This window comes from Labrus mixtus, chromosome 17 (genome assembly GCF_963584025.1).
Source record: "Labrus mixtus chromosome 17, fLabMix1.1, whole genome shotgun sequence".
Lineage (NCBI taxonomy): Eukaryota > Metazoa > Chordata > Actinopteri > Labriformes > Labridae > Labrus > Labrus mixtus.
This window is the reverse complement of record NC_083628.1, coordinates 6,228,175-6,256,043: the sequence shown is the minus strand read 5'-3', so window position 1 is coordinate 6,256,043 and position 27,869 is coordinate 6,228,175. Positions and strand designations below refer to the sequence as shown.

The 27,869-nt window shown below is 39.5% G+C and overlaps 3 protein-coding genes across 10 annotated transcripts in view; 2 read left to right on the top strand and 1 right to left on the bottom strand.

Annotated features, from left to right (window-relative positions):
* bspry (B-box and SPRY domain containing) overlaps positions 1–2,222 on the top strand; it is an 8,686-nt gene extending 6,464 nt beyond the window's left edge. The window contains exon 6 of the mRNA XM_061062163.1: positions 952–2,222. Within this exon, the coding sequence (XP_060918146.1) occupies positions 952–1,487 (536 nt within the window). The 3' untranslated portion in view covers positions 1,488–2,222. The remainder of the gene's footprint in view (positions 1–951) is intronic.
* Positions 2,223–4,375: 2,153 nt separating this feature from the next.
* Positions 4,376–14,825, bottom strand: coq4 (coenzyme Q4 homolog (S. cerevisiae)). Of its 2 annotated transcripts, none has more exons than XM_061062148.1 (7): positions 14,725–14,825; positions 12,585–12,731; positions 8,851–8,947; positions 8,628–8,730; positions 8,361–8,490; positions 6,008–6,101; positions 4,376–4,795 (listed from the first exon to the last, which is right to left on the bottom strand). In XM_061062148.1, exons 1-7 carry the CDS (start codon positions 14,789–14,791, stop codon positions 4,603–4,605), a joined length of 831 nt encoding a protein of 276 aa, XP_060918131.1. In that variant the 5' UTR covers positions 14,792–14,825; the 3' UTR covers positions 4,376–4,602. The 2 variants fall into 2 exon arrangements, with proteins under 2 accessions (XP_060918131.1, XP_060918132.1); XM_061062149.1 differs by lacking the exon at positions 4,376–4,795 and adding an exon at positions 4,827–5,082.
* traf2b (Tnf receptor-associated factor 2b) lies at positions 6,332–27,869 on the top strand. Of its 7 annotated transcripts, none has more exons than XM_061062140.1 (11): positions 6,332–6,427; positions 20,399–20,601; positions 22,098–22,176; positions 22,386–22,484; positions 24,469–24,630; positions 24,718–24,792; positions 25,143–25,217; positions 26,312–26,533; positions 26,638–26,941; positions 27,364–27,512; positions 27,607–27,869. In XM_061062140.1, the coding sequence occupies exons 2-11, from the start codon at positions 20,426–20,428 to the stop codon at positions 27,823–27,825; spliced, it is 1,560 nt and encodes a 519-aa protein (XP_060918123.1). In that variant the 5' UTR covers positions 6,332–6,427; positions 20,399–20,425; the 3' UTR covers positions 27,826–27,869. The 7 variants fall into 7 exon arrangements, with proteins under 7 accessions (XP_060918123.1, XP_060918128.1, XP_060918124.1 ...); XM_061062141.1 differs by lacking the exon at positions 6,332–6,427 and adding an exon at positions 14,919–15,051; XM_061062142.1 differs by lacking the exon at positions 6,332–6,427 and adding an exon at positions 15,373–15,494.

Below are 27,869 nucleotides of genomic sequence, written 5' to 3'. Positions count from 1 at the left end.
AATTACTCTTAATACATTGGTAACTATTTATTGGATTGAATATGATTTAATCATTATTAATAATAACAACACAGGCACAATCGTATTTTAGCTGGTTGAGGTAGATCACATTTAGTTACTAAAGCATGTAAATAGAAATAATAAGATCTACTATACACATTTATCTGCTTGTGATTTGCTCCCCTTCTACCATTAGAGGGTCACTAAAATCGATAGAATGGACAAGCGTGATACTGTAGTGTATGGCGCCGTGTCAGGAAGTGACCAACTCAAAGCTGAAACCTTGTTTTTCTCTTTCTTCAAAGGGGCTATATGTAACGTTTTAGATGTATAAATAGTTTTTTATCGCCCATTAATAAGCGAACGGTTAACTGATGTGAAAAAGTAGATGTTCACTGTCTATCTGTGCTGCCTGTATAAAAAGTTTTCCCCGGGTCGTATTTTTCCCGCGAAAGCTACAGGAAGCGACATTTTATACGAGTTCTCAACGTCCTCCTCACTCCGCTCCGCTTACACAGATCAACAGGACAAGCTCATCACACACTCCCGCTACAGCCAGAGGCCGCCTTCCACACACTTCTATCCGCCCTAAGAGCTCTCAGAGGCGGACAAACTCATCACACGGCAGAGACTGTCGTTTGTAGGATGGAGAATGAACACAGACTCCTTCACAGACTTTCACACGTGCGTGTCCACTTACCTCCTCTGTAAACATTACGCCGGTAAATATCCAGTGTTTCGCGGCCGATGATGATGATGCTCGTTTGTGTACGTACGAGCACGTATGACGAGCACGCGAGGGAGAGCGAGCGACGGGTTACTGGTGCAGTTCGCCTAACGGCCATGCGGTTTGCATGCATTTTAAATTACAGGAAAAAAACATTTCAGAATGCAGCTGATAGCAGTGCAGCAGTTTGTGACATTCAATCCATGTGTTTCATCTTCCCGCAGCTTATGGATCAGCTTATTTAAAGTTTGACGAGCGCACCGTGAGCCACCTCCTGTCGATGTCTGAAGACTTCTGCACTTTGACCTTCCTCCACAAAAAATCTCGCCTGTCGCCCCCCTATGACCCTGCACGATTTGACTGTTGGCCCAACGCCCTGGGCTCTCTGGCCATGTCCTCCGGCACCCACAGCTGGGTGGTGGATGTCGGCCAGAGTGGCGCCTTCAAAGTCGGGGTCTGCTATTCCTCGCTGGAGCGCAAAGGCTCCGGGAACGAGGCGCGACTGGGTCACAACAGTAAGTCGTGGGTGCTGTCTCGCTACGATGGGGACTACTCCTTCTGCCACGCGGGGAAGAAGGTGCCCCTGCAGGTGGTGAGAAGACCCCAGAGGATCGGCCTGCTGCTGGACTGGCCGAGTCAGACTCTGTTGTTTTATGAGCCAGACTCCTTCGCTGTTCTGTACAGTGTAACGCATCCTTTTGATGGCCCACTGCTGCCGGCCTGCGCTGTGACCGACCGCAGTATCACCATCCTGCACTGACAGAGCGCTCACAACACCTAAAACTTTATGTCCTTAAACATGTGAAGAAATGCAACAGGAAGACGGCTTTCTATGAAGCTGAAGATCCTCAATCTGTGCAATCATGAAAGCAGAAAAAAAATCATTCTTTTTCTATTCTTTGCCTTTTTATTTGGATAGGACAGCTGAAGAGAGAGAGGAAGTAGAGGGCGGTCGATGATCATCAAAGAGTGTCTGATATGTCAGTGAGGACCTAGTGTCTGTATGCTCTACAACACGACCTCAACCGAAGCCCCTGGAGTGAATTCATAAATATTCTTGATGGTAGCAGGTGATAATTAAATGAGTATTTTAATTATTTAGACGTCGTATGTGTTCATATGATACAGTAGTGCTAAAACAGTATTTTTTTGACTGACAATGATTGTGTTTTTTTAAAGTTTTTTTTATATTATTTCATACAAAATGATCAGTCAATGTGAGTTTGAAACTCTCCAAAGACTCTTAAAATAAATATTTATTTCACTAGTTTAGCCAGGATTACACTAGGATACCTAGAGAATATTTAGAGATGATTCTTTGGATGTAATATGGTAACTAAATTTATTTAAAAAAATATGTTTCTCACTGTAGACATTTAAGTGAAAACATTAAAAAACAATTTTGTACATTTGATTGTGTGATTTCTTTGTTCTTCAGTGTCATGAGTTTGTCGTTTTTCAAGCCACAAAAAGTTCAATTTCTCGTTTGAATTTAGCCGAACTCTGTGATGTGAAGTTTATTTGTCCAAAGAAATGTAGCAATGGTTTGTACCTCTCAAACAACTTGCAGCAGTCTCTATATTATTTATTTTTAGCACAAACCCAACGAACCCAAATAAATCCCATTAAGTACCAACATTTGGGTCTCAACATCAAGCTCAGCAGCTGTGAGAACCTCTGCTGCTCTGCAGGTAACCACTAGAGGGCAGTACAGTCAAGTCAAGGTTTCACCACTAACAGCATAGTTGTGAGTCATCAACGTGGTCCTGGTGAATCATGCCAAATCATTAAAGGGCAAAAAATATTACTCCAGGACCGTGGACAGCTACAGGTGCTGACTCATCAAATTTCAACAAGGCAAATACATTCTACTTGTTACATGAAAGTTTATGAATTAAAAAAAAACTGCCCTCATTGGTTATGAATTATCAAGGATTAGGTTTAGGGAACTAACAGTGATGTCAACATGCCCTTAGTATAAAGTACAAAGTGACCTGGATCACTGTGTTCCTCTGACATGACATGCAAGAGGAGGACAGTAAGAAGCACTGCTGCAGGACGTAGTCTCATTAATAAGAAATAGCAACATAAGAAAAAACCCTGAAAAAACTCTTACCACTGTAATTTTGCTTTTGTACAAGAATGTCTAAAAAAAACCTTCCAGCTGAAAGTACTTTGAAACTGCTGGGGCGTGGTAGGTGTCAGCCGAAGTGAGTTATAGGGGGTTTCAGATTGACACAAACTAAGAGATCCTCACAGGAGCTTTAATGTGTTGATTTCATTTGTTGAGGTGGAACTCAATTTGGGCACCTTGTCTCGGACTATAACGAGTTACTTCATTTTGGACTAAGACTTATCAATGAGGATTATTGATGGAGATTTTATTCATTGATCAGTTTAGGGTGTTCGATTAAAAAACTTCAGGAAAATGTGGGAATTAAGCAGAGCCCCAAACAATGCTGATTTTCTCAAACCAGCTGTAAACCAAAACCTTTAAAATAAATACAGAAAATAAGAATATTTCAATTTAATAAAAAAAAAAGTTAGATATGAATTTGATGGTACAGCAGCAAATGCTCTTTTTCTGAGTCTGGGGCCTTAATTGTTTCAGGTTTTATCAAATAAAACCCTCGACCTTCCAGTTGAGAGACGACCGACTCTACCAAGTGAAGAACTACAGCCTCCGTACGTGGGGCACGACCTAACCACTAGGCCATCAGCATTATTACATTTACGAGAATAATATGTAAGAATGTATGAAATGTCTTGTTAGAATTGATCTGAATAGCTTTACGTTTGATTTTAAATTCTTGACTGTCTCCAAATGAAGTCATTCCAGCTTTTTCTCGTGATTTCAGCAACATATGGTGCAACACGGTGACTGTGCAGGAATTCAATCTTTTCAACATAAACACTGTTGAAACATCTTACTGCGAAAGCCCTTCAGCTTTGAACTATTTCAGGCTTGTATTGACCTCTTGATATAATGATATAATAAATGACCTCTTAGAGCTATCTGACTCATGCTACAGATAGAAGAACTTTAAATAAAAACTATAAACAGTGGAGCTAAATGTGGTGATAGGTGTTGAACATTAAATGAAATGACAGATTCTATACACAGCTTCAGCGTCAGACACATGAAATGATACTTTGACTCAATACATTTCTGTAATCTATACAACGGGTTATACTTAAAATACATCAGTAGAAAATTGAACTGTTATTTCTCTGGCTAGAGTTATAAACATGTACGCCTACTAATCAGTCGAAACACTTCTCGTCAGCTTCATCTCTATTGAAAAAGAAACCATATTTAGAGATATATGAATGAGAGTCCTAAATAGAGCAGCTGCAGTGCTGGGTTTATTGTACGGTTAACATCTGCTCCTCTCCCACGCTCATACCTCTAAATATGATAACAAGCACAGGTGCAGATGATCGTAATCCTCTGAGGTCTGACAGCTGTTATCTCTTTCAGAGGAAAATGATCAAGAACACGTTTCCTTAGTATAAAGATTATTTTGGCAAATATTTCACAACTTGCCATTTAAAAAAAAAAAAAAAAAAAAAAAAAAGTCTTCCAAAGTGTGAGACATGATAGAAATATAGAGAAAAGTATTTCATATCAGATTTGACCTTTTTAATTTATTTGTGTATAAATAAACACTCAACATAATTCACATGTCAAATAAAAAGTTGACGTGTTATGAATGAAGACACGATCGTAAGACGGGACAAGCCAAAGTTTGCCAAGTTTGAAACTTTCCAAACATCCTCATTCAGAAAGTCCCAACAACTCAAGTCAAGTGTTTCTTGTTTTTTTTTTTTTTTTGTTTGTTGTTCTGCCATTCAAAGATTGATTCATCCAACGTTTATTCTTTCACTGTCCTCTTGTTTGTCTCGCTGAGTATGACAGCAGGAGGCGGCTCTATGTTGAGCTCTTGTCGGAGGTCCTCGAGGTTCTGCTCCCAGCGTCTCTCGTAGAAGACGCTGAGGATGCAGCGGGACCGCCGGCCGTTCTGCAGAGCCCAGGGACCCAGCGAGGTGAACAGAGACTGCAAACGGCTATAAGGAAGGACAAAGACGGAAGAAAGATATAAAGACAATACAACAATGAATTGATTGTTTTATTCTGTGTAAACTGGCCACAGCCCAGTTCTTTAAACAGAAACTACAGGGAAGTTCACAGGTTGTAAATGAGGAAGGATGAGTTATGTACAGGTGAGGAAACAGTTTACAGTTTTCATCATAACGACCACAACTAGTTAAATATTGCTACACAGCTTTCACAATTGGGTCAGGCGTTTTAGTTTTCCTTCAAAATTCTGGTGCGACTGTTGCTCATAGGAACACTAAAAGTACAAAGAAAAGAAAAGATAGAAATATGTAGAGAATTCAAATGACATTCACAGTAACAAAATACAAATGTTTAAGCCAATATGTTTAAAGAAATAGGAATACCTTAAGATATGCACAGTCAGAATATAAACTATAAGGAGGATTTTAAAGCAATGGTTGGAACTTGTATTTGTGTGCAGGTCGAAAGTGAAAACTGAGGACGTAAAATGAGGTCAGCTGCAATGATTAGCTTATTAATCAATCAGAAGATTAAGAAATCTCCAACTTCTTTGTTAATCAGTTTATTATCAAAATTTTAAAAAAACCTTCGCACATACATTTCATGCGACAGGAGAGCAATGTGTCCATCAAAAACTTAAATGTAAACTCCCCTACACTGTCGAGCCTGCAAACAAACATTTATTGGCAACGTTTGTTCACTAGACCTTCATCAGGCGAAGGTTATAATCTATATAATATACACATGTAATACATGTTTATGTTCATTAATGTGCTCTGTCCTGATTTAAATAAAATAAAAAAATATCCTTCATGTTGTGTTTAAAGAACATTCCTCCGTTTCTCGTCAGCTTGAGAAACTCTTCATCCTGTTAAAAGTCCCCCTCACTCCTCCTCACAGTTTGTCACCTTAGGAGCTCTCTTAATGGCTAAGACACTTTGTAAAGAACTTTCATCTTTACAAGGATCTAGTCCTAACTTAGAGGGGACATTTTTAGAAAAAGTCCTGATTCTAAGAATGTTCTTATTATTTTGTCACGAGGAGCTACTTTTAGTTCTCAGGAGGCTGCAGGAATTCGGCCCCAGGAGTTTTTATGCATGTGTGAAAACACCTTAAGAAACTTCTGACCATACACATTCAGAGCCTCCTGGTCGTCCCATTGGTCTGTCTAGTACTCAGCTTTATATTACATTTTGTACCTTGAACTGAGCCGAAGTGGCCCCAACACAGCTCCAAGAGCGCACATGGGGAGTCCAGTCTGGGCCGCTTCGAACCACTTCACTGCCACTTCACCTGAAAACACAAAGGAAGGTATGAAAACACAAAGAAATATTAGAATGTTAAAATGTTTTTAAAGTATATTTGATAGTTTGGGAAGTTATGTATACTAAGTGTGTCTTATCAAAAAAGTGAAGTGATCAAAAATGTGGTGAATTATTTTAAAAGAAGAAATGAAGACTAAAATCTGGAAGAGATACTTTAACCTCTGTAGACTCAGCAGACAGAATATTGTGAGTCAATAAGTTAATAATATTAGATGTCTAGATAACTATAGTTTCCTGACTCATCATTTCCAGGCTGGTTCTCCCTCTGTGAGTTGGATCGACTTCTTGCTGGAGGTAAAGGAACATCTTTCATTTGTTAAATGTATTCTGCTGTAGTTAACAATACAAACACAGCGTACTTTCATTCAAAACTAACAGGCCCAACCAGGAGTGATGAGTCTGCTGATTTAGAGTTGAAAGGGATGCTGTTTCAAACTTATTGAACATTATGAGAATTTACTTTTACACAGTGTGACAAGTTTGTTTCTTCACATTTTGAGATTTTGTTTTTGAACATTGTGAGACATTTTTTTGTACAGAGTGGGAACAATGTTTTGTTTTATATTGAATTAACTTGCAAATCAGCATTTAGCACCAGTATTAAACCAATCTGTCATTTCAAATAGTTATTGAAATACTGCTAAACAAAGAGTCTTTGCAGTCTTTATATTGAATTGATATTTCAACTGCATTAAGATGAGCTCAATCTTGATTGATCTTGATACTCAAAAATATTCACATCAACTGAAGAACTGGCTCGCTATTAACTAACTATTGTAGGGATGTTTCTGAGTCCTACCCAGCACAAAACGATATTTAAGAAACATTCATTTTTCCCCTCTTAAAGCTTTTACGTTATTGTAGGGTTGTGTTTCAATGCAGGTGAACCGACTGACTATCTATAAGCTGCTTTAACTCCCTTAAATTCCCATCAGTATTGCCACAAAGAAGCATACCAGTTTGACTTGATGGATTGAGCAGGTTTTGTTCTGATGACTCTATAATGGTAAAGGATCTCCATCTCTGTCCTCCTTACATTGATAACTAATGGATCTTACAGGTAGTTATGTCATTGGGCAACTAACATAAACCAGCAATTTGTCAGATTTATTTCTAAAGAAGTAACATTGAAACTTCTGCACATGAACGTGTATGACCTGTATGTGCTTTGGTTATTCCTACATGTATGAGGAAATGAAACAGCTTATATGGCAGCTCTCTCAGGCTCTAGAGGAGAGAAGAATAAAAGGGAAACTAAGAGAAAACCTGCCAGTGAGCACGTTAGCTTCCCACAGGCTACCAGAATACTTACCACAAAGTTTTATTTTTGATTTAGAAAATGAATAAATAATACACTACACACTAAAAATTACTTTTCAGTGTCTGCGGATTACTTGTTCTTCTAATTGTATATTCCTGCAAAAGAGCGTCAGCTGGGCTGGCTGTGCATGGAGAACCCAGTTGGTCGTGTTTTGGATCGGTTTGGTTTCTCTTAAAATAATCATTTAAAAAAACAAAAACATGACAAAAACTGTGACATAAATGAAAATAAAATCTAGACAACAAGAAAATTAACAGACAAACACAACAGACTGCTTTTTCGCAAAGTGCGGTAACTAATCTAAGCGGTAATCACGTCTCTGTATATTCATATTGACTCCAACTCTTGGTCACTATTGGTGGCCCTATTGGTGTCCCAGTTTGTGAATTGAAATTGCATTTGGGCAATACTGAAGAACGTCACGCCGGGAGCTCCACACAGACACACAGTCAGACGTGCACGCACACACACGCTGGCTCAGCTGATCCCGTCTCACTTCTGTAACGCCTTTTGTTACTACTAATACGATACAGAGCTGGGATCACTTTGTCCCCCGATAACGCATTGACACAGTGGCGTAAATATTGCAGCTTGAAACGGCAGTCTGAATGGGGCTTTAGTAATCTATGGGTCATGAGTGTAGAGATGTAATTCTAATTAAAGAAAAAATAAACTATTTAGAAAGTACAATAAGAAATGTATTTTCTCTCCAACTGACCCAGAGTAGAAGTGATGTCTACCTCCTGAGAGGAAAGTTTTTGGAATTTACCTTGACACAAATCTGACATGGTTAGTTTTTAATGAACTGGGAAACTCCCTCTGATCCAATTAGATACATATTAGAGGCAAGTTCAGGGCCGAGGTTTAATTACAATCATTATTCAGGACGGGTGAAGCTTGCCTCACCCAGCATGTTGGTGGGCATGCCCAGTAAAGTGTGCAGCAGGTCATGGACCTCTCTGTATCTCTGCATGACGTAGGCCAGCTCTTCATGATCCACAAACTTCACGTCAGCCCTGGAGTCAGGGGTCACATGCTGCAAGATAAGGAAAGGGAAAAACAGAAGTTAGGATGAAAGAGAAACTTGAAAAGGAGGGAATTCCAAGAACATGCGGTTGTTTACGCTGCTGAGAAATGCCAAAACAAATATGCAATCCGTCAGCAGAGACTCACGTTGTCCTCAAGAAAGCGTAGGTACTCTCTTCCGAAAGAGCCGTCGGGCAAGGACGCCATCCTGTTCAGATCCAGAGTAGAGAGCCTGATCCTCGGCCTTTCTCTGCAACAAAGATTCAAAACAACAATTAAGACAAAATCCTATTTGTTTAACAGTTGAGTAAACGCTGCTCAAAATGATCCTCAATCAGAAAAATGACTGAATAGCTTCTGGGTGACTCACGTTAGGACAGTGTACCCTTCAGGATCGTTTCTCATCCTGTCCCTGAGATTCATCAACGCTAGGTGTCCGGTCGTCTCCCCAAGCACAGCAACCATGTCTGAACAGAGTTTCATCACGTTGATTGATGAAGAAAGACAAATGTGTCCAGTCTAGTAGAAGATTGCCAAACAATGACAGAGTCTCTGATTTCTACATAGATCAAATATATTTCAAAGTTCAAAAAGAGTTGCTAAAAAGGACTTACGGTAGATGCTTGATTTAAAGGGGCACTCCACCTTTTTTTTTTTAAATATGAAGATTAGTATACTCGTCCCTGACAACCTGAGTCTGTCCAAACAACTGCTCAGTGTTTTTTGTGGATTTTTGTGACAAGTTCAAGATCTGGGAAAAAGTCTGTCTGAGAATATGACGTCTGGTGATGTCATCAAGAGTCATCTCAGTTAGGAAAATAATTCTTTAACGGACGCTGAATAAGAGAAAACGAGCTTCGATATTCACTTTTTCCTGTCCGTCTTACGTTTTAGCTTCATTGTGTACATGGATATCTGATTTAGTGTGAAAGAGGTGATGGTTTCTGATTTCCACTCTTGAGACCTCAAGATTTAACCGTATATTCGGGTTCTATGGATGTGCAGACGCCACAAGTTGTCCAGTAAGAATAGGAAATGTCAGTAATGAGTCCAGTCTGACACACACTGTCTCTTTGAGATGCCAATCATTTGTTGTGTGTTAGTGTGTGTGTGTGTGTGTGTGTGGTTTAGTCTCATGGACACACAGAGGCTTCAAAAGATAAATAAGCAGTTCAGAGTACCGAGGTGAGGGGTGCAGTCGTCTTTTCCGCTGTGATGCTTCACTGAGGTGTTGTTAGATTGACAGGACAGACAAGGGTCTGAGGTCAGTGATCGGTGCAGAGGGGGGGGGGGCGTTGTTAATGCACACGGGCTGTTCAAGTGAATGTGGAGTGATGAAATGGGGCTTCTGCACTGAAACCTGCAGAAAGTGTTTGTTTAAAATGATAAATCGAGCCTTTGTGTATGTATGTATAGACGTATTTATCCTTATGTATGACTATGCGTATAGTATTATTTAGTTTTTGTTTTTTGCCCTCATAGTTCACTGATATGGTCTCTACTGTAAATATGCTCAACTATTAACGCTGGGATATTTTTTCTAATGAAAGAGTGCATATCTGATGAACTATTTTGTGGTTATTTATTGAATATTTCAAACTGAAATCAAAGCGTCGCTTGAAATGAAAAGGACACATTTTAGTTTTAAAGTAGAAATTAACTTCTCTAAAACAGTAGAAAATAAATAACTTGCATTTCTTGCAAACAGTTTTTCCGCTGTGTTTACATTTGACTTCTTTTTGTTCGGTGTCGTCTTCCCTAAAGACAAAATGTGTCCAAACGAAGGACATTTCTTCCATGTCCATGAAAAAAATCGACATGGGCAAGATTACGTCGGTTACAGGCTCTGAATGTAGGTTTCCATTAATTTCCCAGCCCTAGTATACAGTATAGAATTATTCATCCTTATGTGTGACTGTGTGTATGTGTGGGCAGATGTTTGATGATATAACTACACTGGACGGTATCTGGGCATGAATAGGCATAACATATATACACTGTTTTTCCTTTCTTTTCTTTTTTTTCTGAATTATAACAAACAGAATTTGCTTAGCTAACCATCTCTTGTTGTGCTACTTTCTGAAAACAGGGGCGCTGGTTGGGCAGTGGTTAGTGCGCGCGCCCCATGCATGGAGGCTGTAGTCTCAAGCAGGACCCGGGTTCACATTCCACCTGTGGCCTCTTTCCCGCATGTCGTTCCCCACTCTCTTTCTCTTTCCCCACTTTCTGAAAACAATATTTTTCCTGAGAATTCACTTTTTCTTAACTTTTTTTTCTAACAGATAGCCTCTGCTATAAAATCTGGCGAGGAGTTGATACGGTGGCCTGGGAGGCTCAGCTGAAAAAAAGCACAATGATCTTTACTGTATGGTTTCTGTTTTGTTATTGTGTTTTCATAAAAGAAGTACTGGTACTAGAATAACCCGTACTTTTTAAAGATAAACTGGTACTACAGATTAACAGTAAGACAGCCTCTAAAAAAACACCTGTGACTTCTCAAATGAATTTCACGCTAAGTGTTTGCGCTCTGTCTCGACGAAACTTACAGGCATTGTCATTTTTCTCTTTTCTGTTCTCAGAACATCTTTTCAGTACCGATGGTCTCTAGAGTATAGAAGGCTGAGAATGTGTTCCTCTTTTTGAATAATACCAAAGAAACCCTCTTTAGGTAATGTCCCTTTTAGGTAACATCTGACTGAAAGTGTATGACAGAATGTGTTCACATACTCTGAGGATATAAAGGTGTGTTTGTTAAATCCCTTACTGGTGAATCAGATTGAATCATACACGTGTCATAAGGATAACACCTTGATGACTCTCTAAAGCAACATGCCAAAAATGTCCCACGCCATGAATGAGTGCATGACTGTATGAAAGACTTCATTTTGAACCAAAATTTTAAATAAGAAAAAACAAACAAAACAAAAGTGACGCCGACCGAAAAGGAGTAGGTAGAAGTAAACGGTATATATCTCACTTTTCTTCTATTTAGTTCATATATTATTCCAACAAATGCTCACATTTACTTACAACTAATGTACAAACAATTATCCTCAGTTTATTTGCCACCTTTAATCATTCTTCATGAAACAAATATTTAAAAAAACTCAAACTCTGTGGTGAAAATGTTGGTGGAACATTATTCATCTAACAGAGCTGAATCAGCCCAAAGATGACAATGGAGGAGTTTTAAGTCATGAAGGCAAATAAACTTGAATTGACACAAGAGCTGTTGGAATGAAACTGGAGGTTGGAAGATGATATGAAAAGTAAAAACCCATTTATATTCATAAGCTGAAATCAGGAATCGAGTGTGTGTCTTGATTAATAGCAAATGTGTTTTCTACCCTTCCTGAACCTCACCCTTCTCCCCTTTGCCTCTATTTTACTCTATTTCACTAACATCTCACAGGGGTGTAGATTTAAGGATTTCATCCTCGGATTTGTGAAACTTTACGACACCATCAAAGACAACGTTAAGAAAACGACACCCGGAGAGTCGCTTTACAAACCAGTATGTCCAGGTCTAGACAAAGATGAAGAGACATTTTGTTGTGTCGACCTTCAAAGTTTATTCTTGGACCACATGTTCTCATCACAAGGTTAACTTTATCATTTCGCCCTGCTTGTTTTAGCTTCAGTCACAGTGTGTGGCCTTCATCAGACAGATCAGCTGGCTTGAAAGTTATTACGAATGTGTTTCTTTTTATTTGAAGAAGCTGAAGAATAGTGGTACATTTTGTAATTTCTACCAGGCACCAATAAAAGATTGTCTTCAACAACAACTTAAGATTTATTTTAAGGGATTTCTAACCATTGGAACATCAGGGGATTTTTATTTCTCAACCATGCGGAGAGCTTTGTCAGACAGTTATCTTTACAGTAGATCTTGGAGGAGTGTGGAGTGAACTTTCGGACATTTTGCCTTATTTGGAAGGCAGCGACACAGGCAAGAGACTCAGAGAAATGAGTCAGTTTGACATGCAGTTACCTAGCTAGGATCATCAAACCATGGCGTTGTAGTGTTAAGATGTCTTGACATCATGTTTCAAATAATACTGAATAAAGTAACCTGAGCCTCCTGCTCCAACATGTCGGTCTTACCATGTCTGTAGGGATTCTGGAGTGCAGCCACACCCGACCCAACAGCCAGCAGGACTTTTTGGACTGGCGTGGTGCGGATATGTCCAGGGTACATCCCATCATAGCAGCTGTCTGTTAACTCGTTATTATGCAGCTGGCGTAAACACCCTGCAAAGTCAAAGTGGAGCAAAGTAAGTCACTTCTACAATATTTAATATTGAGGATGATCATTATTATTACCCTTGCATGACAACTACCCAAATCCATATTGACAGTGGTGCTTGTCAAAACAATGCTACTCAGCTGAGTTAGCTCAAGGAATAGCATTCCTGAAAACAGTCACATTTTACACTGGCCTGGCCCAAAAAAAAAAAAAAGGGTCACACACTCTAATATTTTGTTGGAGCTTTGATTACGGCACGCATTCGCTGTGGCATCGGTTTCGATATAAGCTTCTGCAATGTCACAAGATTTATTTCCGGTCCAGTGTTGGCATTCATTTTTCACCAAGATCTTGTATTGACGATTTGGAGAGTCGGAAACCACTGCGCAAAAGTCTTCTCCAGCACATCCCAAAGATTCTACAATGGGGGTTAAGGATCTGGACTCTGTGGTGGAAGAATCCATGTGTGAAGATGATGTCACATGCAACCACTGAACCACTCTTTCACATTTTTGAGCCCGATGAATCCTGATGGATCATCTTGGAATATGCCCGTGCCATCAGGGAAGAAAAAAAAATCCACTGATGGACGAACCTGGTCATTCAGTATATTCAGGTAGTCAGCTGACCTCATTCTCTGGGCACATAATGTTGCTGAAACTAGACCTGACCAACTGCAGCAAACCCCAGATCATAGCACTGCCCCCTACAGGCTTGTACAGTAGGCGTGATGGGGTGCATCACTTCATCTGCCTCTCTTCTTACCCTGATCACTCAGGAACAGGGTAAATCTTCCTTCCAGTTTTTAATAATGTGTTGGACAGTTCTTAACCCAATTTTAGTAGTTTCTGCAATCTCCTTAGATGTTAGCGTGCAGCACTTTCTGAGAAGACTCGGGACCTTTGGTGTGTCCCGGGAAGTGCAGCTTCTCTTCTACCACGCAGTAGTAGAGAGCCTCCTACGATACGGTATCTCTGCATGGTTTGGAAATTTGACCGTCTCAGTCAAAAGGCCCAAATCAACAGACTCACAAAAGACAGCCATGAAAATCATGGGAGTCCATCAACACCCCGGCCTCCAAGACATCTTTCAACAAACCATAATCAGACAGGCACAACAAAAAAAATAATCTCAGACCCATCTCATGTTCTTCACCCTGAGTACCAGCTCCTCCCCTCAGGCCGACGACACAGGGCACCCCGAGGGAGGAACAACCGTTTCAGAAATACCTTTGTTCCCTTGTCCATCAAAGCACCTCATACAATACCTAAACTGTAATGTGTGTGTATACGTGTGCATGTATGAGGTGTGTGAAGATGTGTAGATGTACCTGCACTGTTATCACTTTTCATAACTATTACATATTTATGGTTTTAGTAATTCACTTGTATGGCATTTTATGATTATTTAACTGACATGTTTTGAATGAATGTATTTTGTTATTTTTTGCTACTGCATCAGAGCTCTGTGAAGTCCAAGACAAATTTCCCACTGGGACAATAAAGTGAATCTTAATGTTTTCTCTGCTTGACGCATGCCAATGATTTGACCCGTCTCAAACAGACTTAACATCTTTTTCCACGACCACAGGATGGGTCTTTCAACATGGTCGTTTAAGAAATGAGCAGCCACTCATTGCATGCATAGGTTAAATCCAGGTGGCGACCTTTGTTTTTTTTTTTTTTGGACAGGCAGTGTATTTCCGAAGTGACATAAAGGATAATCGTGACGATATGTGAGCAGCATCCGTCTATCCATCCAATGCACACACTTAATGTAGACAAAAACAATTAAATATGTTCAATTAATTATCCTAGAAAAATAAATGTAAACGAATATCTAATAGTTTATATACTCTACAACACATCTAGTCACTTTCTACGGACTGTCTATGGAGCGTTATGCTGCCAACTAGGCGTAAATTATCTAACAACATCACGCCAATTTATTTTAAAACAAGTTGTTGCGATTTTAAAACTACGCGTTTAAACTCCATACCTTTGGAGATCAAACCGCAATGTCGCCGGTTCAACCTTTGGAGAGCTTTACCAACGTACAGCCACATTTTTGGACGGTAATGCGCATGCGCAGAAATTGTCGTCGTCATTTCGGAACGCTAGGTTTAGCACTCCGGGGTCGGTGAGGGGGGCGGGGTGGGACAAATGTGTTACAGAGGTTCGATATGAGGACTCCGGACCACGTTATTCTTCAAAATAAGCGCTCTTTTTTAAAAAGCTCGTAAACACAGCTAAACGGTTGTTTCGCCCTTCCGATACGAGAGCGGACAAGTTTCGTTTCTCTTCTTTAAACCGTCAAGACGGCAAGGTTAGTTTGCTGAAGTGTTTTTTTTTTTTATTATTGTTTTACAAAAATAGTTTAGCAGTTACCTAACTGTGTCATGTAGAAATAGGTTAGTCAAACACGGCCAAACTTAGCTTTCACTAGCTACATTAAAAAATGAAGTTGATAGCTTTCGTTTAAAAACAAAACAATGTGAAAATTAGAAGTTAGCCAGGTTGTATTAAATATTTGTTTTCAGCTTCTAAAACAAAAGGGAAAAAAAGTGAAAGATGAGGATTGCAGATGTTATTCGTTCGCACATTCGCACGGGTGAAGAGCCTAGCGATGTGTGTGAGTGTGTGTGTGGTTTCGTCTAAGTTTTATTAATACTGCTGACGTATTACATGTTGTGTCCACGCCCTTGAGTATATATGAATACTCGGGGTTGTGTGTACTAGTACTAGAGGATCTGCACTTTTTCAAGCTTGGTAAGTACAGATTGAAGTTTGGTTGGAGCACAGTGTCGCAGGGGGGCTTTTAAAAACTCTCTGGTTGAGGGACTTATCTTTACTGAGGAGTAAAATGGCGAACATGCAGCAGAGGAAGTTTTTATTTACTTCAGGTAGCAGCTGCAAGCTTTTAAAGAGTGGTTAGGAACAGATACTGAGAAACCTAAAGAGATAGTTAGGTTTGTTTTTTTAATTGTTTTGAAGGTGAATACAGCTGTTGGTGTTATTACTTGGATACATTTTGATTTAAATGTGTCCTCTTCATGTTGCTTGAGTTCTTGTTTCAGACTCTAATAACCACATTTACAGATAATTCAGCTCTGCAAGAAAGAAAGAAATCATTTGTTTTCTATTGCCTGGTTTAATGATTGTTTTCCTTTGGTTATTAATTGCAACCCTTTAAAGGTTTCTATGGATACAAGCTCAGCAACAACCAGAGCTTTGGGTTGACTTGGTTCATTATTTGTTGGAGGCTCAGGGGACAGGTTTGGGCTTGTGTTTAGTCCTGGTTCCTCTCAGAAGTGATGGTACAACATTTATCAATGAAGTCATTGCGAAATTACTACTGTTAGTGCATGTCTCACCAGTTATGGCATGTTTGTCATCTATGTCATTGTGGTGGCTCAGATAAGGTTTCTGAGAAATATGTTGTGAAATGATTAAGAAACTTTTGGGGTTCTTCCAAGAAATGAAACATGAAACCTTTCCCGCCTTAAAACATTTTTTTTTTTTTTTAAATGTTGAATTAAAAAAAAAAAAAAGTTGGGTGGATTTGTACATCTACATACTGGATATTTATTAATCATAGTTCTAAAAAATCAAAGGCATGAAAGACATATTCAGTAACTCTCCATGAAGTAGGACTGAAAAATATTTGAAATTTAAAAATTTGAATACATGATAGATATTTTTTACATTACACAAGCATTATGATATAACTATATTGATCATTATTAAAGAGAATAAAACAGCAGATAAAGTTAAGAGATTTCTCACAATGAAAAACATTTTGTTATATCATTCTTATATTTGAAACAACATTTAAACACATGTATTTATTGTAATATATGTATATCATTCTTATATTTGAAACAACATTTAAACACATGTATTTATTGTAATATATGTATACCATTCTTATATTTGAAACAACATTTAAACATGTATTTATTGTAATATATGTATATCATTCTTATATTTGAAACAACATTTAAACACGTATTTATTGTAATATATGTATACCATTCTTATATTTGAAACAACATTTAAACACATATTTATTGTAATATATGTATATCATTCTTATAGTCTGGATATCATTTCTAATTTTTAACTAAGTGAAATAGAAATAATATATGTTCAGGTTAGAGAAGATGCCCAGAAGAAGTATGACTTGCTTTTATTATTTGTGGCTTGAATGCCTGCTATTGTCGTTACCAAAGGCTGCTAATGCAATGCTAGTCATATGTTCACTTGTGGCAATTAAAGTCCCATGATAAGCACGAGAGGCTTGTAAGCATCATGAGCTTTTCATTTTGATTCTATGCAGAATAACAAAGGTATGAGTGAGATGTTTTGATGCTTTGAATTTTAAAACTGCAAATATTAAATGTGACAGAGTTAACCTTGTTTTATTATTACATTTTGAGTTTCGTTCTGACTGCTGCGTATAATCCCGTTTTCTTTTGAGAACGTTTGAGCAACGTTCCTGTTTCTTATAAAGCGCTTAAGTTGACTAAAGATCCGGTAAATCAAGAGGATTCAGGTATTTTCTCCTCTAAGCTGCGGCTGCAAAAAGTCCTTTAACAGTTCAAGACCAGAAAAAAAACCCCATAATGAGTGAACCTTAATTTGCAAGCATTATTCAATTATTCAGGAAGTTCCTAGCTACCGATTTCCCTGCAGATGACATGGAAATTTAAATTCAGACTTGTCAACTGGAGTGAAGGTCGGAAAACAGTCAGATCACAATCACAATTTAGCACAGTTTATTCACCATGTCCAACAGCTTCCACAACCATATTGTGTGTTGCCTATGTAATTACCATTTGAAACAGTTCATCACATTTTTCAATAAGAAAATCGACGGCTATTTAAAATTTCACTGAAATGTTTGGCACTTTGCCATGTGCGTAACTCTGCGGAGCAAACAATGTCAACAGAAGCTACAGCTCCAGCTTGTGTCCGATTGCTGCGTTACAGTTTAGAAGCAACAATTAACAGGCAATACCAAAATAATAAAGAATGAATAATTGTTTTAAAATTCAGAAGTAATTCCAGTGTTGACTAGCATTTTAGTTTAGTCGACCAAACGAACGCACACATTGCTTTTCAATACTGTTGAAGTTTGCAGGGCTGGCTTTAATTAGCTTGTTCAGGATAAGTAGTGTGTTTTAACAAAACAATACCATGTTTACCATAAATACCAAGTGTAAACAAGTGGCCTTGAGTTGTTAGGATTTTTTTCTTTTGAGACACACAACTTGGTCTTATTTTATCAGTGGAGAGACAGTGTCACTCATAGGCATTTGGCTTATATCTGTATAAAGTTCAAACAAGATAAGCTGCATATAATCGTCCTTTGTATACAGATTACTAAGATTGCCAACTCATGCAATGACACGCAAAGCTGGAATGTGTTCATGGCCTTTCTGGAGTTTTCTCAGACACTTGCTTACACTTAAAGGTCACATATTATTCTCCTGTTCAACAAGTTTAAATTAGTCTCAGAGCTTCTCAAATCATGTCTGTGAAGTTTCTTATAAATCCACTCTGATCCTGTATTTGATCATGCCTATAAACCCCTCTCTTTCAGCCCTGCTCAGAACAGGCTGTTTCTGTGTCTGTAGCTTTAAATGTAAATGAGCTGACCACGCCCCCTCTCTGGAATGGCTTGGGGGCTGGGGCTTTTGAGAAGGCAGACTCAGAGGGCAGAACATAGACCTAGCTGTGGGAGTGTCACCCACCTGGGGGAGAGGATACTGCCCTTTGTGATGTCACAAAGGGAAAATATCCAAACGGGCTGTTAAAGCACATTTTCTGAAAAGTGGAGCAGGCACAAGATGGGGGGATAGACTTTTCTCATAATTGGGGGGCTTGTAGACAAACTAGGAACACATATAAGTGTTAGAAAAATTTCAAGTGTCATTCTTCTTTCTTCCACTAGATGGCTTCCAAGGATTAGAAATCAAGTCATTGACAAATTGTGCTAATGTGCCGTTCAATGCTAGATGCCACCCAATATTAAAGAGAAGAAGAAAAGGACGACGAACAGCCAATCATGTCCCAGGGATATGGGTAGGCGGGCTTACAGACGCTCGGAGCGGAACTGTGCCGAAGAGAAGTGCAGCTTAAACAGCTAACACTCACTTTTCCCCCATTTGAAACAATATGACCCATTAAAACACACCGAAGGAAATAAATATTGAAACGTCCAAAACAAGTGTTAGTGTGGACCGTATTGTAAATAATATAAACAGTCTATGCATTGTGTGGACCCTAAGTAAGCAGTGGGCCAGTAAGTGTGACTCCGCAGCAGCAAACTGTCATACTAGCGTTTTCCAGCTCCGTGCACTGAGCTTATGATGGTGAAATGTTTCTGTTTAATTACAGTTTGTCATGTTCTTACATAAAGAATAATTATACCATAATTAACCACCTGGTTTCTTCAACTTTCCCTCAGGAACAAAAATCAGCTATTGACATAATTATTGACAATTATCGTGATAATTATCGATATCGATGAAATTTTTTATCCTGATAAAATCTTTTTTCATATTGCCCAGGCCTAACTGTACCTAATGAAAAGCACTAATACCTTAAAAATAGGATATAATGTTAGAAATATTGCATTTACACCCACCTGTGATTAATCGTGAATTCTGTTGTACTTCATGTAGTTTGCGTGTAGCACAAAGTGAACACCAGGTGGAGCCACAAGCAAGATGTTGACCTTCATGTTATAACTCTCAAACAAAAGTTGTATTTCGAGAAGTAAAAGGCTTAACTTAAATTGAGGGAAAATGTGGCACTAAGCCATTGGACTTTCATGACTCTTGGCTGGACACTTTTGTGTCTGAAGTTTGTCATTCACGCACATGGTGGTTTTTGTAACCCAAAAAATGTTTGTTTTAGCAGTGATAAGTCAAAATTTTCTCTGTGAAAATACAGTTATTTATGACAGTTATTTTAGAGAAGTTTGCCTGACCATCAGCTTTTTTCTTTAACTATCCCACGCTGAGTCTCAGTCTGCCATGTTTATAATGAAGAGTTACTTATCACAAAAATCTGTCATCAGAATGTCGTCTTCGGCAAGATCTGTATCTGTTTTTACTTGTTGATAACAATTCTCAAGAATTTGTACACACAGACAGGTTTTTTTTTAGATGACACATGCTTCTTGTAAAGCTGTTTAAACATGTTTTTCATTTGCACACAGCTTCCATTGAAGTCTCAACAGTTTTCCCTAATATTCAAATGGATTTATTCAAAGCAGTGTTATATTTGCAACCTCCCCCACATCCTTTTCCTGTGACATGTAAAACTTGTTTTAGGTTCAGGTTTTTTACATACTATTGGAAAACTTGTACCTCGTTAAACCCACTTCAAAAATACAGAACTATCCCTTTAATCAGCCTTATAGTCTCACTATAGTTATAGTCTCACCACACACTTTGCTCCAGGGCTCATAAACTACTCATTTTTGCACTTCCACTAGCTCCTGAATTTTCCATGTGCTGACACCTCCAATAGGTAAAACCCTGCTGCGTCAGACGCCACTTGAAACACCCTGACTGAAGTGCTTTATATTTTAATTGCTCAGGTGCTTTCCTTTTAGATTTATTTGGCAGCTAACAGCTGTGTTGTGTGTTATTCATTCACAGGATATAGCAACAGATTGATGGAGAAAAATGGCTCGAATCTCGTTGGATTGTCCCACGTCTTTACCAGGAATCCCCCTCAGTGTGCTGTCAGTGCCAATGGAGAATAAATACAAATGTCAGCAGTGTCTCCAGGTCCTGAGGAAGCCTGTCCAGGCTCAGTGCGGCCACCGCTTCTGTGTACACTGCTTCAAGGAGCTCACCAGGTACACTGGACCACCTACAATCGTGTGAAAAAACCTTTCCCCCCCCCCCTCCTTATTGCTAACTGCTTAACTGGACATGCTTCAGTTCAGTTCTTATCCCTGCTCTGGATTTCTTGAACCAAAGATCAGTAACTCTTTGCACACTCATCCTCACGTGACTGGACTCTTTTACTGGAGTCAGTGAATCACAAGGATTGGGCCCTGCTGACTCATTCTAAGGTGTCCATCATTTCCTTTTCTTTTGTCTTTTTGCTAACTCACTGTTTGTTCTTTATTTCATGCATTGGTGTATCACCTTGTGCTTAATTATATGATTTGAATATAATTAAGCATAGGTGGCAATACAGGCAATTAAACCATTTTATACCATGGTACAGTGATGACTCTTTTCTGAATTGCTGCTGGGTGTCAACTCATTCCTGACAATTGGTCACTTTTGGTTACTTTCTGTGCTGGTTCATTGGTGCGTTCCAGTCTATACTTAACATTAGTACCTGAAGCAACCTGGCTTAGCAAAAGCCTCAAACTAAAATGGGAAGGGAAATGGTGGGACAAAGTTTTTCCGCCCCTCCTATTGGAGGTAATAACTGATGAGTAATGGGAGAGGATGTCAACGTGTAACGTCGGAGCTGGCAAGACAGAACAGCGCAGTGTGCACGTGAAGCTCCCGCTGTGTGTTTCCATGCAGTAACACAATGAATGCAGAGTTTCAGATTTAATGTTTGAGAACAAAGGCCTCATGACAGCGGAACAGTTTTTAGGAAGTACAATCTAAAAAGGCAATTTTTATTAACCTATAATCTTGATAGCATAGCTTTAGCTTTCTCGCCAGACGTTACCAGGAACAAAGAGTTAGTTTTTTTGTACATGAACAAGGGTATAAGCAGCATATTGGCCTTATATTATAATATTATCAGAAATTCATCGTCCATATATTTCTGATAATGGACACTTCCATCAGGTATTATTCCTGACACAGAAAAGATGATAAAACTGTATACAATCAAATCTATTGATCTTCAGCTCTGTAACACATGTATGTACTTTGGTCTCATTTTGCCTTTCTTCCAACATTCCTTCACAACCAAAACAACACTTTTGTTTTCACATCTTAATGCTTAAAAATCCTAAATACCTTTTCATGTGAAACTTTCACTCCATTCTTCACACAAAGCACATGTGAAAGCACTGTTTTTGATTTCACATGTTCACCTGTTTAAAAACTTCTACTACTACCCCATACATGATGTTCTCTCTGTTTGTGTGTGACTGATTTATGTGTTGATTTGTGCTCGACCTTTCATTGCATTTCTCTCATGATTTGCAGCATCAGCGTAGCACTTAAAGCTTCATTTTCATGCTAAATAATGTTTGTGTCACATTGCCCTGTTCTCCGTGTTGGTCAGCAGGAAATGGTTGCTGACTTTAAGCATCAATCAAGTGTTGTTGTTTTTAAAAAAAAAACTCTTAAATCACAAGGCTGTTTTGTTTATCAGTTCTGGGCCAAAACCATGTGAGGCATGTCGCCAAGAGGAAATATATGAGGAACCTATGTCCATACTTAATAGCAATGAGGTAAGTTATGAAGTATTCAGCCAGCATTGTAATGTTATGAGACATTTCCTTGTGATCTGTGTATCATCCATTCTCCCATTCTGTCTCAAAGGAACAATGACTACTGTGTGTGTGGGGGGTTTCCTTCATCACAGACAACTTGTAATGTCTGCTTGCTGCTATTGTAAATCAGTGAGTTCATTCATGTCTGTTCTTTGTTCGCCCACTAGGCATTTCCAGACAATGCAGCAGGAAGAGAAATAGCGAGTCTGCCTGCCAGGTGTTTAAACCAGGGCTGCAATTGGACAGGCTCGATTAAAGAGTACGAGGTGAGGTGTCAAGTTCTGTTTCCTTTGTGTCATTGCGGGGGGTGGGGGGTGCTTTCTGCTTCTGTTTCTCCTTTCTGTATCTCTGTCTGCCTCCTGTCTACCCCACCCAAATCAACTACAGTCAGTTAGTCAGAGCCTCTAATTCTTTCTAAGAATAAGAAGTAACTGCAGAGTATTTTATCACATACTCTGCGTGCATTCCCATGTGCATGTTTCTCTCCTTTCAAGGCTTCAGCTTTCAGAATGGCTGACCTATGTTCTCAGATTGCATTCAGCCGCAAAGAATCAGGAAGTACACCCTAAATGCAGACTGGAAAGTCCCTGACTTACCAGCATATAACAACAGTGGGAAAGTACCATCAGTTTGACTGCTTTAGGGTTGGTTGAGCGGTTGAGTGATTAGAGTAACAGTTTAAAAGCAAAAAAAAAAAAACAGTAGTTACAATAGTTGTTTGGATATAAAACAACTACTGGTTGTAAAAATGGTTTAGACTGTGAATCCCGTCCTTCAGGGAGACTGTGGATTAATGGCATCACGTAAAAGGACAAGGAGCTGCTTTTTTTGTTTTTGTGTTTGAAAATGTTGTCCCCATGTTTTGTTTAAAATGAGGCAAAATGGCAAATTATTAGAAAGTCAACTTGATGCAATCATAGCGCAAAGAGCATTCGTCTGATCGTGATTTAACTGAACAGTACTTTACACTTTAATGTCGGTCAGCTGAAAAAGAAATGCTGAAAAAATGCTTACAGGAAATATAAAAATGATAACGTGGAGCAAATTTGCTAATTGTGGTTCTCGTACTCGCATTAAGTTACCAAACAAGAAACTTCTGGTCGTGGCCACGTTCTTACTGTCCACGACCAGGATATGCAAGTCTTTTTTGTGTTTATTTATAAGCACTTAGTAAATATTTGCTGTGCTGTGTGATAAAACCACATTTGTGTGTGTGTGTCTGTCTCGGGAACGTTTGTGCCAAATGAGCCACGCTGCTGTAAGCTAGCTGTCAACACCTAAAACTGGAAAAACCGACTAATCGGCGTGTCTGAGTGGCGTGGTAATGACAGGGATTAAAGATAATTCATGTACACATTGATTATGGGGTTACAGATTCCGAAAAGGAATTAGTCGAAGTGGAAAAACAGGCCAGCCCTACCTTTGCTTCATGCTCTGTGGCTCCAGTCCAGCGTGCTGTTGATAGTCATGGTTGGAGACATTAAGACTGGCCTCCTTAACTACACCCCTATCTGGCTCTGCCCTTTACATTTCCTGCTTTTTCTTAAAAAAAAAAACATGATGGTTATTTGTTTTTTTTTTCTGTAAGATTTAATAACGATTCACAGCTAACATCTCTGCTTGCTGTTTTTTTAAAATGACTAGTATTTCAAAGATGTTTAATTTTTATTTACACTTTGACTAAATTGCTCAAATGTTTCTGTCTTTTTAACTCTTAAGTATATCTTCTGTTTTCCAACAGTCTTATTGGTCTATGTTTCAACTGTCATCATTATTTATGATTGAGTTAGTGGAAAAAAGACACACTGTTCTTGTATCTGTTCTCACATAGTTACACAATCTCTGTCACAATAAAATGAGTGTGCTGTGTAGTAACCGTCAAAATATTTGAGTGCACTGGAGATAATTATGTTAAAGGTTGATCAAACAAAAAGGGCGGCTTGCTTTCACACACACACCTCGGTACATCATGAACCGCATCTGCATTCATGTGAAGGTGTGTCAGTTATTTTTTTATGATCAACAAGGGAGTGTCTTCTTTATATAATGCAATAAAGAGGTCATGCAGGAACTCTTTCATTTTGATTATTGACTAATATTATTGACTATGTAAATGTCATGGCAATTAGCGTAAAAGCTCAACCGTCTTTGTTGCTATTCCTCATAAAAAGCACATAATGAATATTTTGCACATGCACGACTTACAAAAAGTCAGAATGTGGTGCTAACAGATCTGTCCTCCATGTTTAGACTCAGCATGAAGGTCACTGTGAATTCGAGCGGGTACCGTGCGAGGCCTGCCAAAACTTAGTCCTCTGTTCAGAGAAGGAGAGACACAATGAGCGAGAGTGTGAGGCCAGAACGCTCAACTGCAAATACTGCAAAATGGCGTTCCACTTTAAAGACATCAAGGTGAGAAGCCGACATTAATAAAAGCACAGTTGCTTGTTGTTTTGTTGTTGATGGACCTGGAGTAATATTGTCATGCTGTTTTTAAAGGCCCATGATGAGATCTGTGTGAAGTTTCCCTTACAATGCAAAGACTGTGGCAAGAAGAAGATCCCCCGAGAAAAGGTTTGATCTGTTCCTAAAACCACCCTGTATTATTCCTCATCAATGTGGTTTTAAGTTAAATTCATTATTGTAAAGCGTGTTATTTTGTCACTGGAGAAAGACCCTTAAGGGACTTAATCATGTCTTTAAATAATCCATCATTATACTGTAACCAGTGGAAATTTTAGAGTCTGTCAGGAGCCTAGAGTAAAGTCTTCTCTGTAAGGGATGTTTTAAGGATCAGTTCTTCAGAACTCTTAAGTTTCATTCTGAATGAATCCTGAGCACTTTCACTTTCTCTTTGAGTAAATTAACTCTTTGAAGCTGGTCCAGTAATTATTAACTGACTGTTTTGCCCCTTTTGCTTTCAGTTCAATGACCACATGAAGTCCTGTGCCAAATCAAAGAGTGCCTGTCCATTCAATGAAGTGGGCTGTAAATCTGTGGTATGTACATCCACCTGCTCAAATACAATGTTTTCATTGATGGCTTTTTTTTTCTTTTGAAGGGAGATGACAAAAATATCAAAGAAATCCACAACAAAGTTCCCTACACAGACATTAAAGTATTACTTAATCTGAATCATAATGATGGTTATTAGTACTCTCATATATGTACAGAAAGAATAACACTAAGAGGTGTGTAGCTTAGCATAGCCTAGTTTATTATAAAAACACAAGTCTGGGACAACAGATGGAGCAGCCTTGTCTGAATGCATGTAGTGTTTATTGAGCACTATGGAGCCGATCGCTCCCTCTGTAGTCAATGCTCGTGTTTCCACTTCCCGCGGCAAGGTCGCTCTTGAGCGCGTGCTAGCAGCGCAACCTCGCTCTGCTCTGCTCTGCTCCGCCTCAAATATGCACCGCCGTCTATTTTCCATTGAGCCCGCTGCAAGCATGCGTCAAGCTGAACAGAGCAGATCGACCTGGACAGGAAGTTAGACACGGGAACGCACAGCGCAAAAAAAAAAAACACAATGTAAATAGGCACCAAAATGAACAGCAAGTCGACCTCGGACAGACGAAGTAAACTGTTTTGCACGTTGTTCTCTTTATTCCCGCGTCATCCTGTAGTTCTCCTGGACTCTTGTGAACCTGTGAGTCGAGCTGCTCACGGCTCCAGAAATGGACCCAGTGGGGGGTAGGGCGCGAGCAAAAACACATCGCTGTTGGAACGCTGCGCACACCGATCCCGTGGAAACCGCCAGTGAGTTGTAATACAAGGCACCACATGTTTAAATGTTTGCAAGGGGAAACTGAAATTCACAGAGCAAAGAAGTAAATATTTAACGGCTGCAGTGTGGACAGCGAGTGTTCGATCATGCCCGATGCGACGCAATATCGAACGCTGTTATGAGACATTCATTGGTCAAATATTGATAACAGTATGTCCCATGAATAATTAATTGTATGTTCTATTATTCCTCTGCTTTTCACACTATTTGAAGAATATACTTTGCTCATTGAAACTGATTCTGAGTGCAGTTTGTTTTCTTCCATTATTTAAGAAGTGGCTCAAATTCTTCTGTTGTGTTTTTCAGATAGATAACGGGAAGCTCGGCGACCACGAGCACAGCAGCACCATGGAGCACTTGCGTCTGCTGCTGTCGATGGTGCTGGCCATGGGTCAGACACGGGCTGACCCCGGTCAAGGGGAGTGGCAGGAGGACTCTGGTCTGGGCCTGTACAGGTCTCCTGAGGAGGGAGTCGCTATGGGTTCCGGAGCTGCAGCCCCTGTGCAGCCCATGGATTTGGATAAAAAGGTAAGTCTCGATTGATTGACGGCTTTTTACTGCTCAGTTGTGTTTTTAGGTTTTGGATGAGGATGAGGATCTGAATGTACTTGTTTTTTTGTTTTTTTTGGCAGGTAAACGCTTTGGAAAACATCGTCTGTGTACTTAACCGAGAGGTGGAGCGCAGTTCGGTCACGGTGGCGGCTTTGTCGCATCAACATCGAATAGATCAGGAAAATATTGAAAACCTGTCCAACAGAGTGCATCAGCTGGAGCGGTCGGTCCAGATGAGAGACTTGCAGCTGTCTGAACGAGAGCAGATGGTGCGAGAACTCCAGTTCTGCACCTACGACGGGATCTTTGTCTGGAAAATCTCTGACTTCTCACGCCGCAGGCAGGAAGCTGTGCTTGGCAGGGCACCTGCAATGTTCTCTCCAGGTGAGATGACATATGTAATCATTACCCATCATGCATTTCACATGTCCTCTTTGCACATGGCTCTTATCGTGCGCTGACAGATTATTAGGAACTGAAATATGTCCATCAAAACGCAAAGACATAACAGACCAGATAATTAAAAATAAATAGGTCGATCATCGCACTTATATCATTTAATTAATAAATAATGACATGAAATAAAGAACTATTTTTTGTGTTTTTTTAATGTTATTTAGGGCAACTGCCTTGAGCATCCTCCTCATAATCATGTGTTTTGCATGATCTTTACCCTTGGCGTGTAGTTGAGGGAAATTCCTCTTCACTACGCCCTTGTTGTTCTTCATGGAGAGTTTGTGTCACTGTTTTCACATGACTCGTATTTTTAGGCTCTGCTTACATTCTGGATTCTTCTCCTCCCACAGCGTTTTACTCCAGCAAATACGGATACAAAATGTGTCTGAGGTTGTATTTGAACGGCGACGGGACGGGCCGAGGAACTCACCTTTCCCTGTTCTTTGTCGTCATGAGGGGAAAGTGCGACGCTCTGCTCAAATGGCCGTTCAGTCAAAAGGTAGGACGACTTAAAAAAAAAAAAAAAAAAAGAAGATCTTCCATAAATATTCATGAGGATTAAAAAGCATTAAATCAACCATTTCTCCCCCAAGGTGACTCTGATGCTTTTGGATCAGAACAACAGGGAGCACATCATCGACGCTTTCCGCCCCGATGTCACCTCCACCTCCTTCCAGCGGCCGATCAGTGAAATGAACATCGCCAGCGGCTGCCCGCTCTTCTGCCCGCTTGCTAAACTGGCGGGCAAGAGCGCGTACCTGAGAGATGACACAATCTTCATCAAAGCCATCGTAGACCTGACAGGCTTGTAATGTGTGTATACTGTGGAAGGTACACAAACACATGTGGAAGGAAA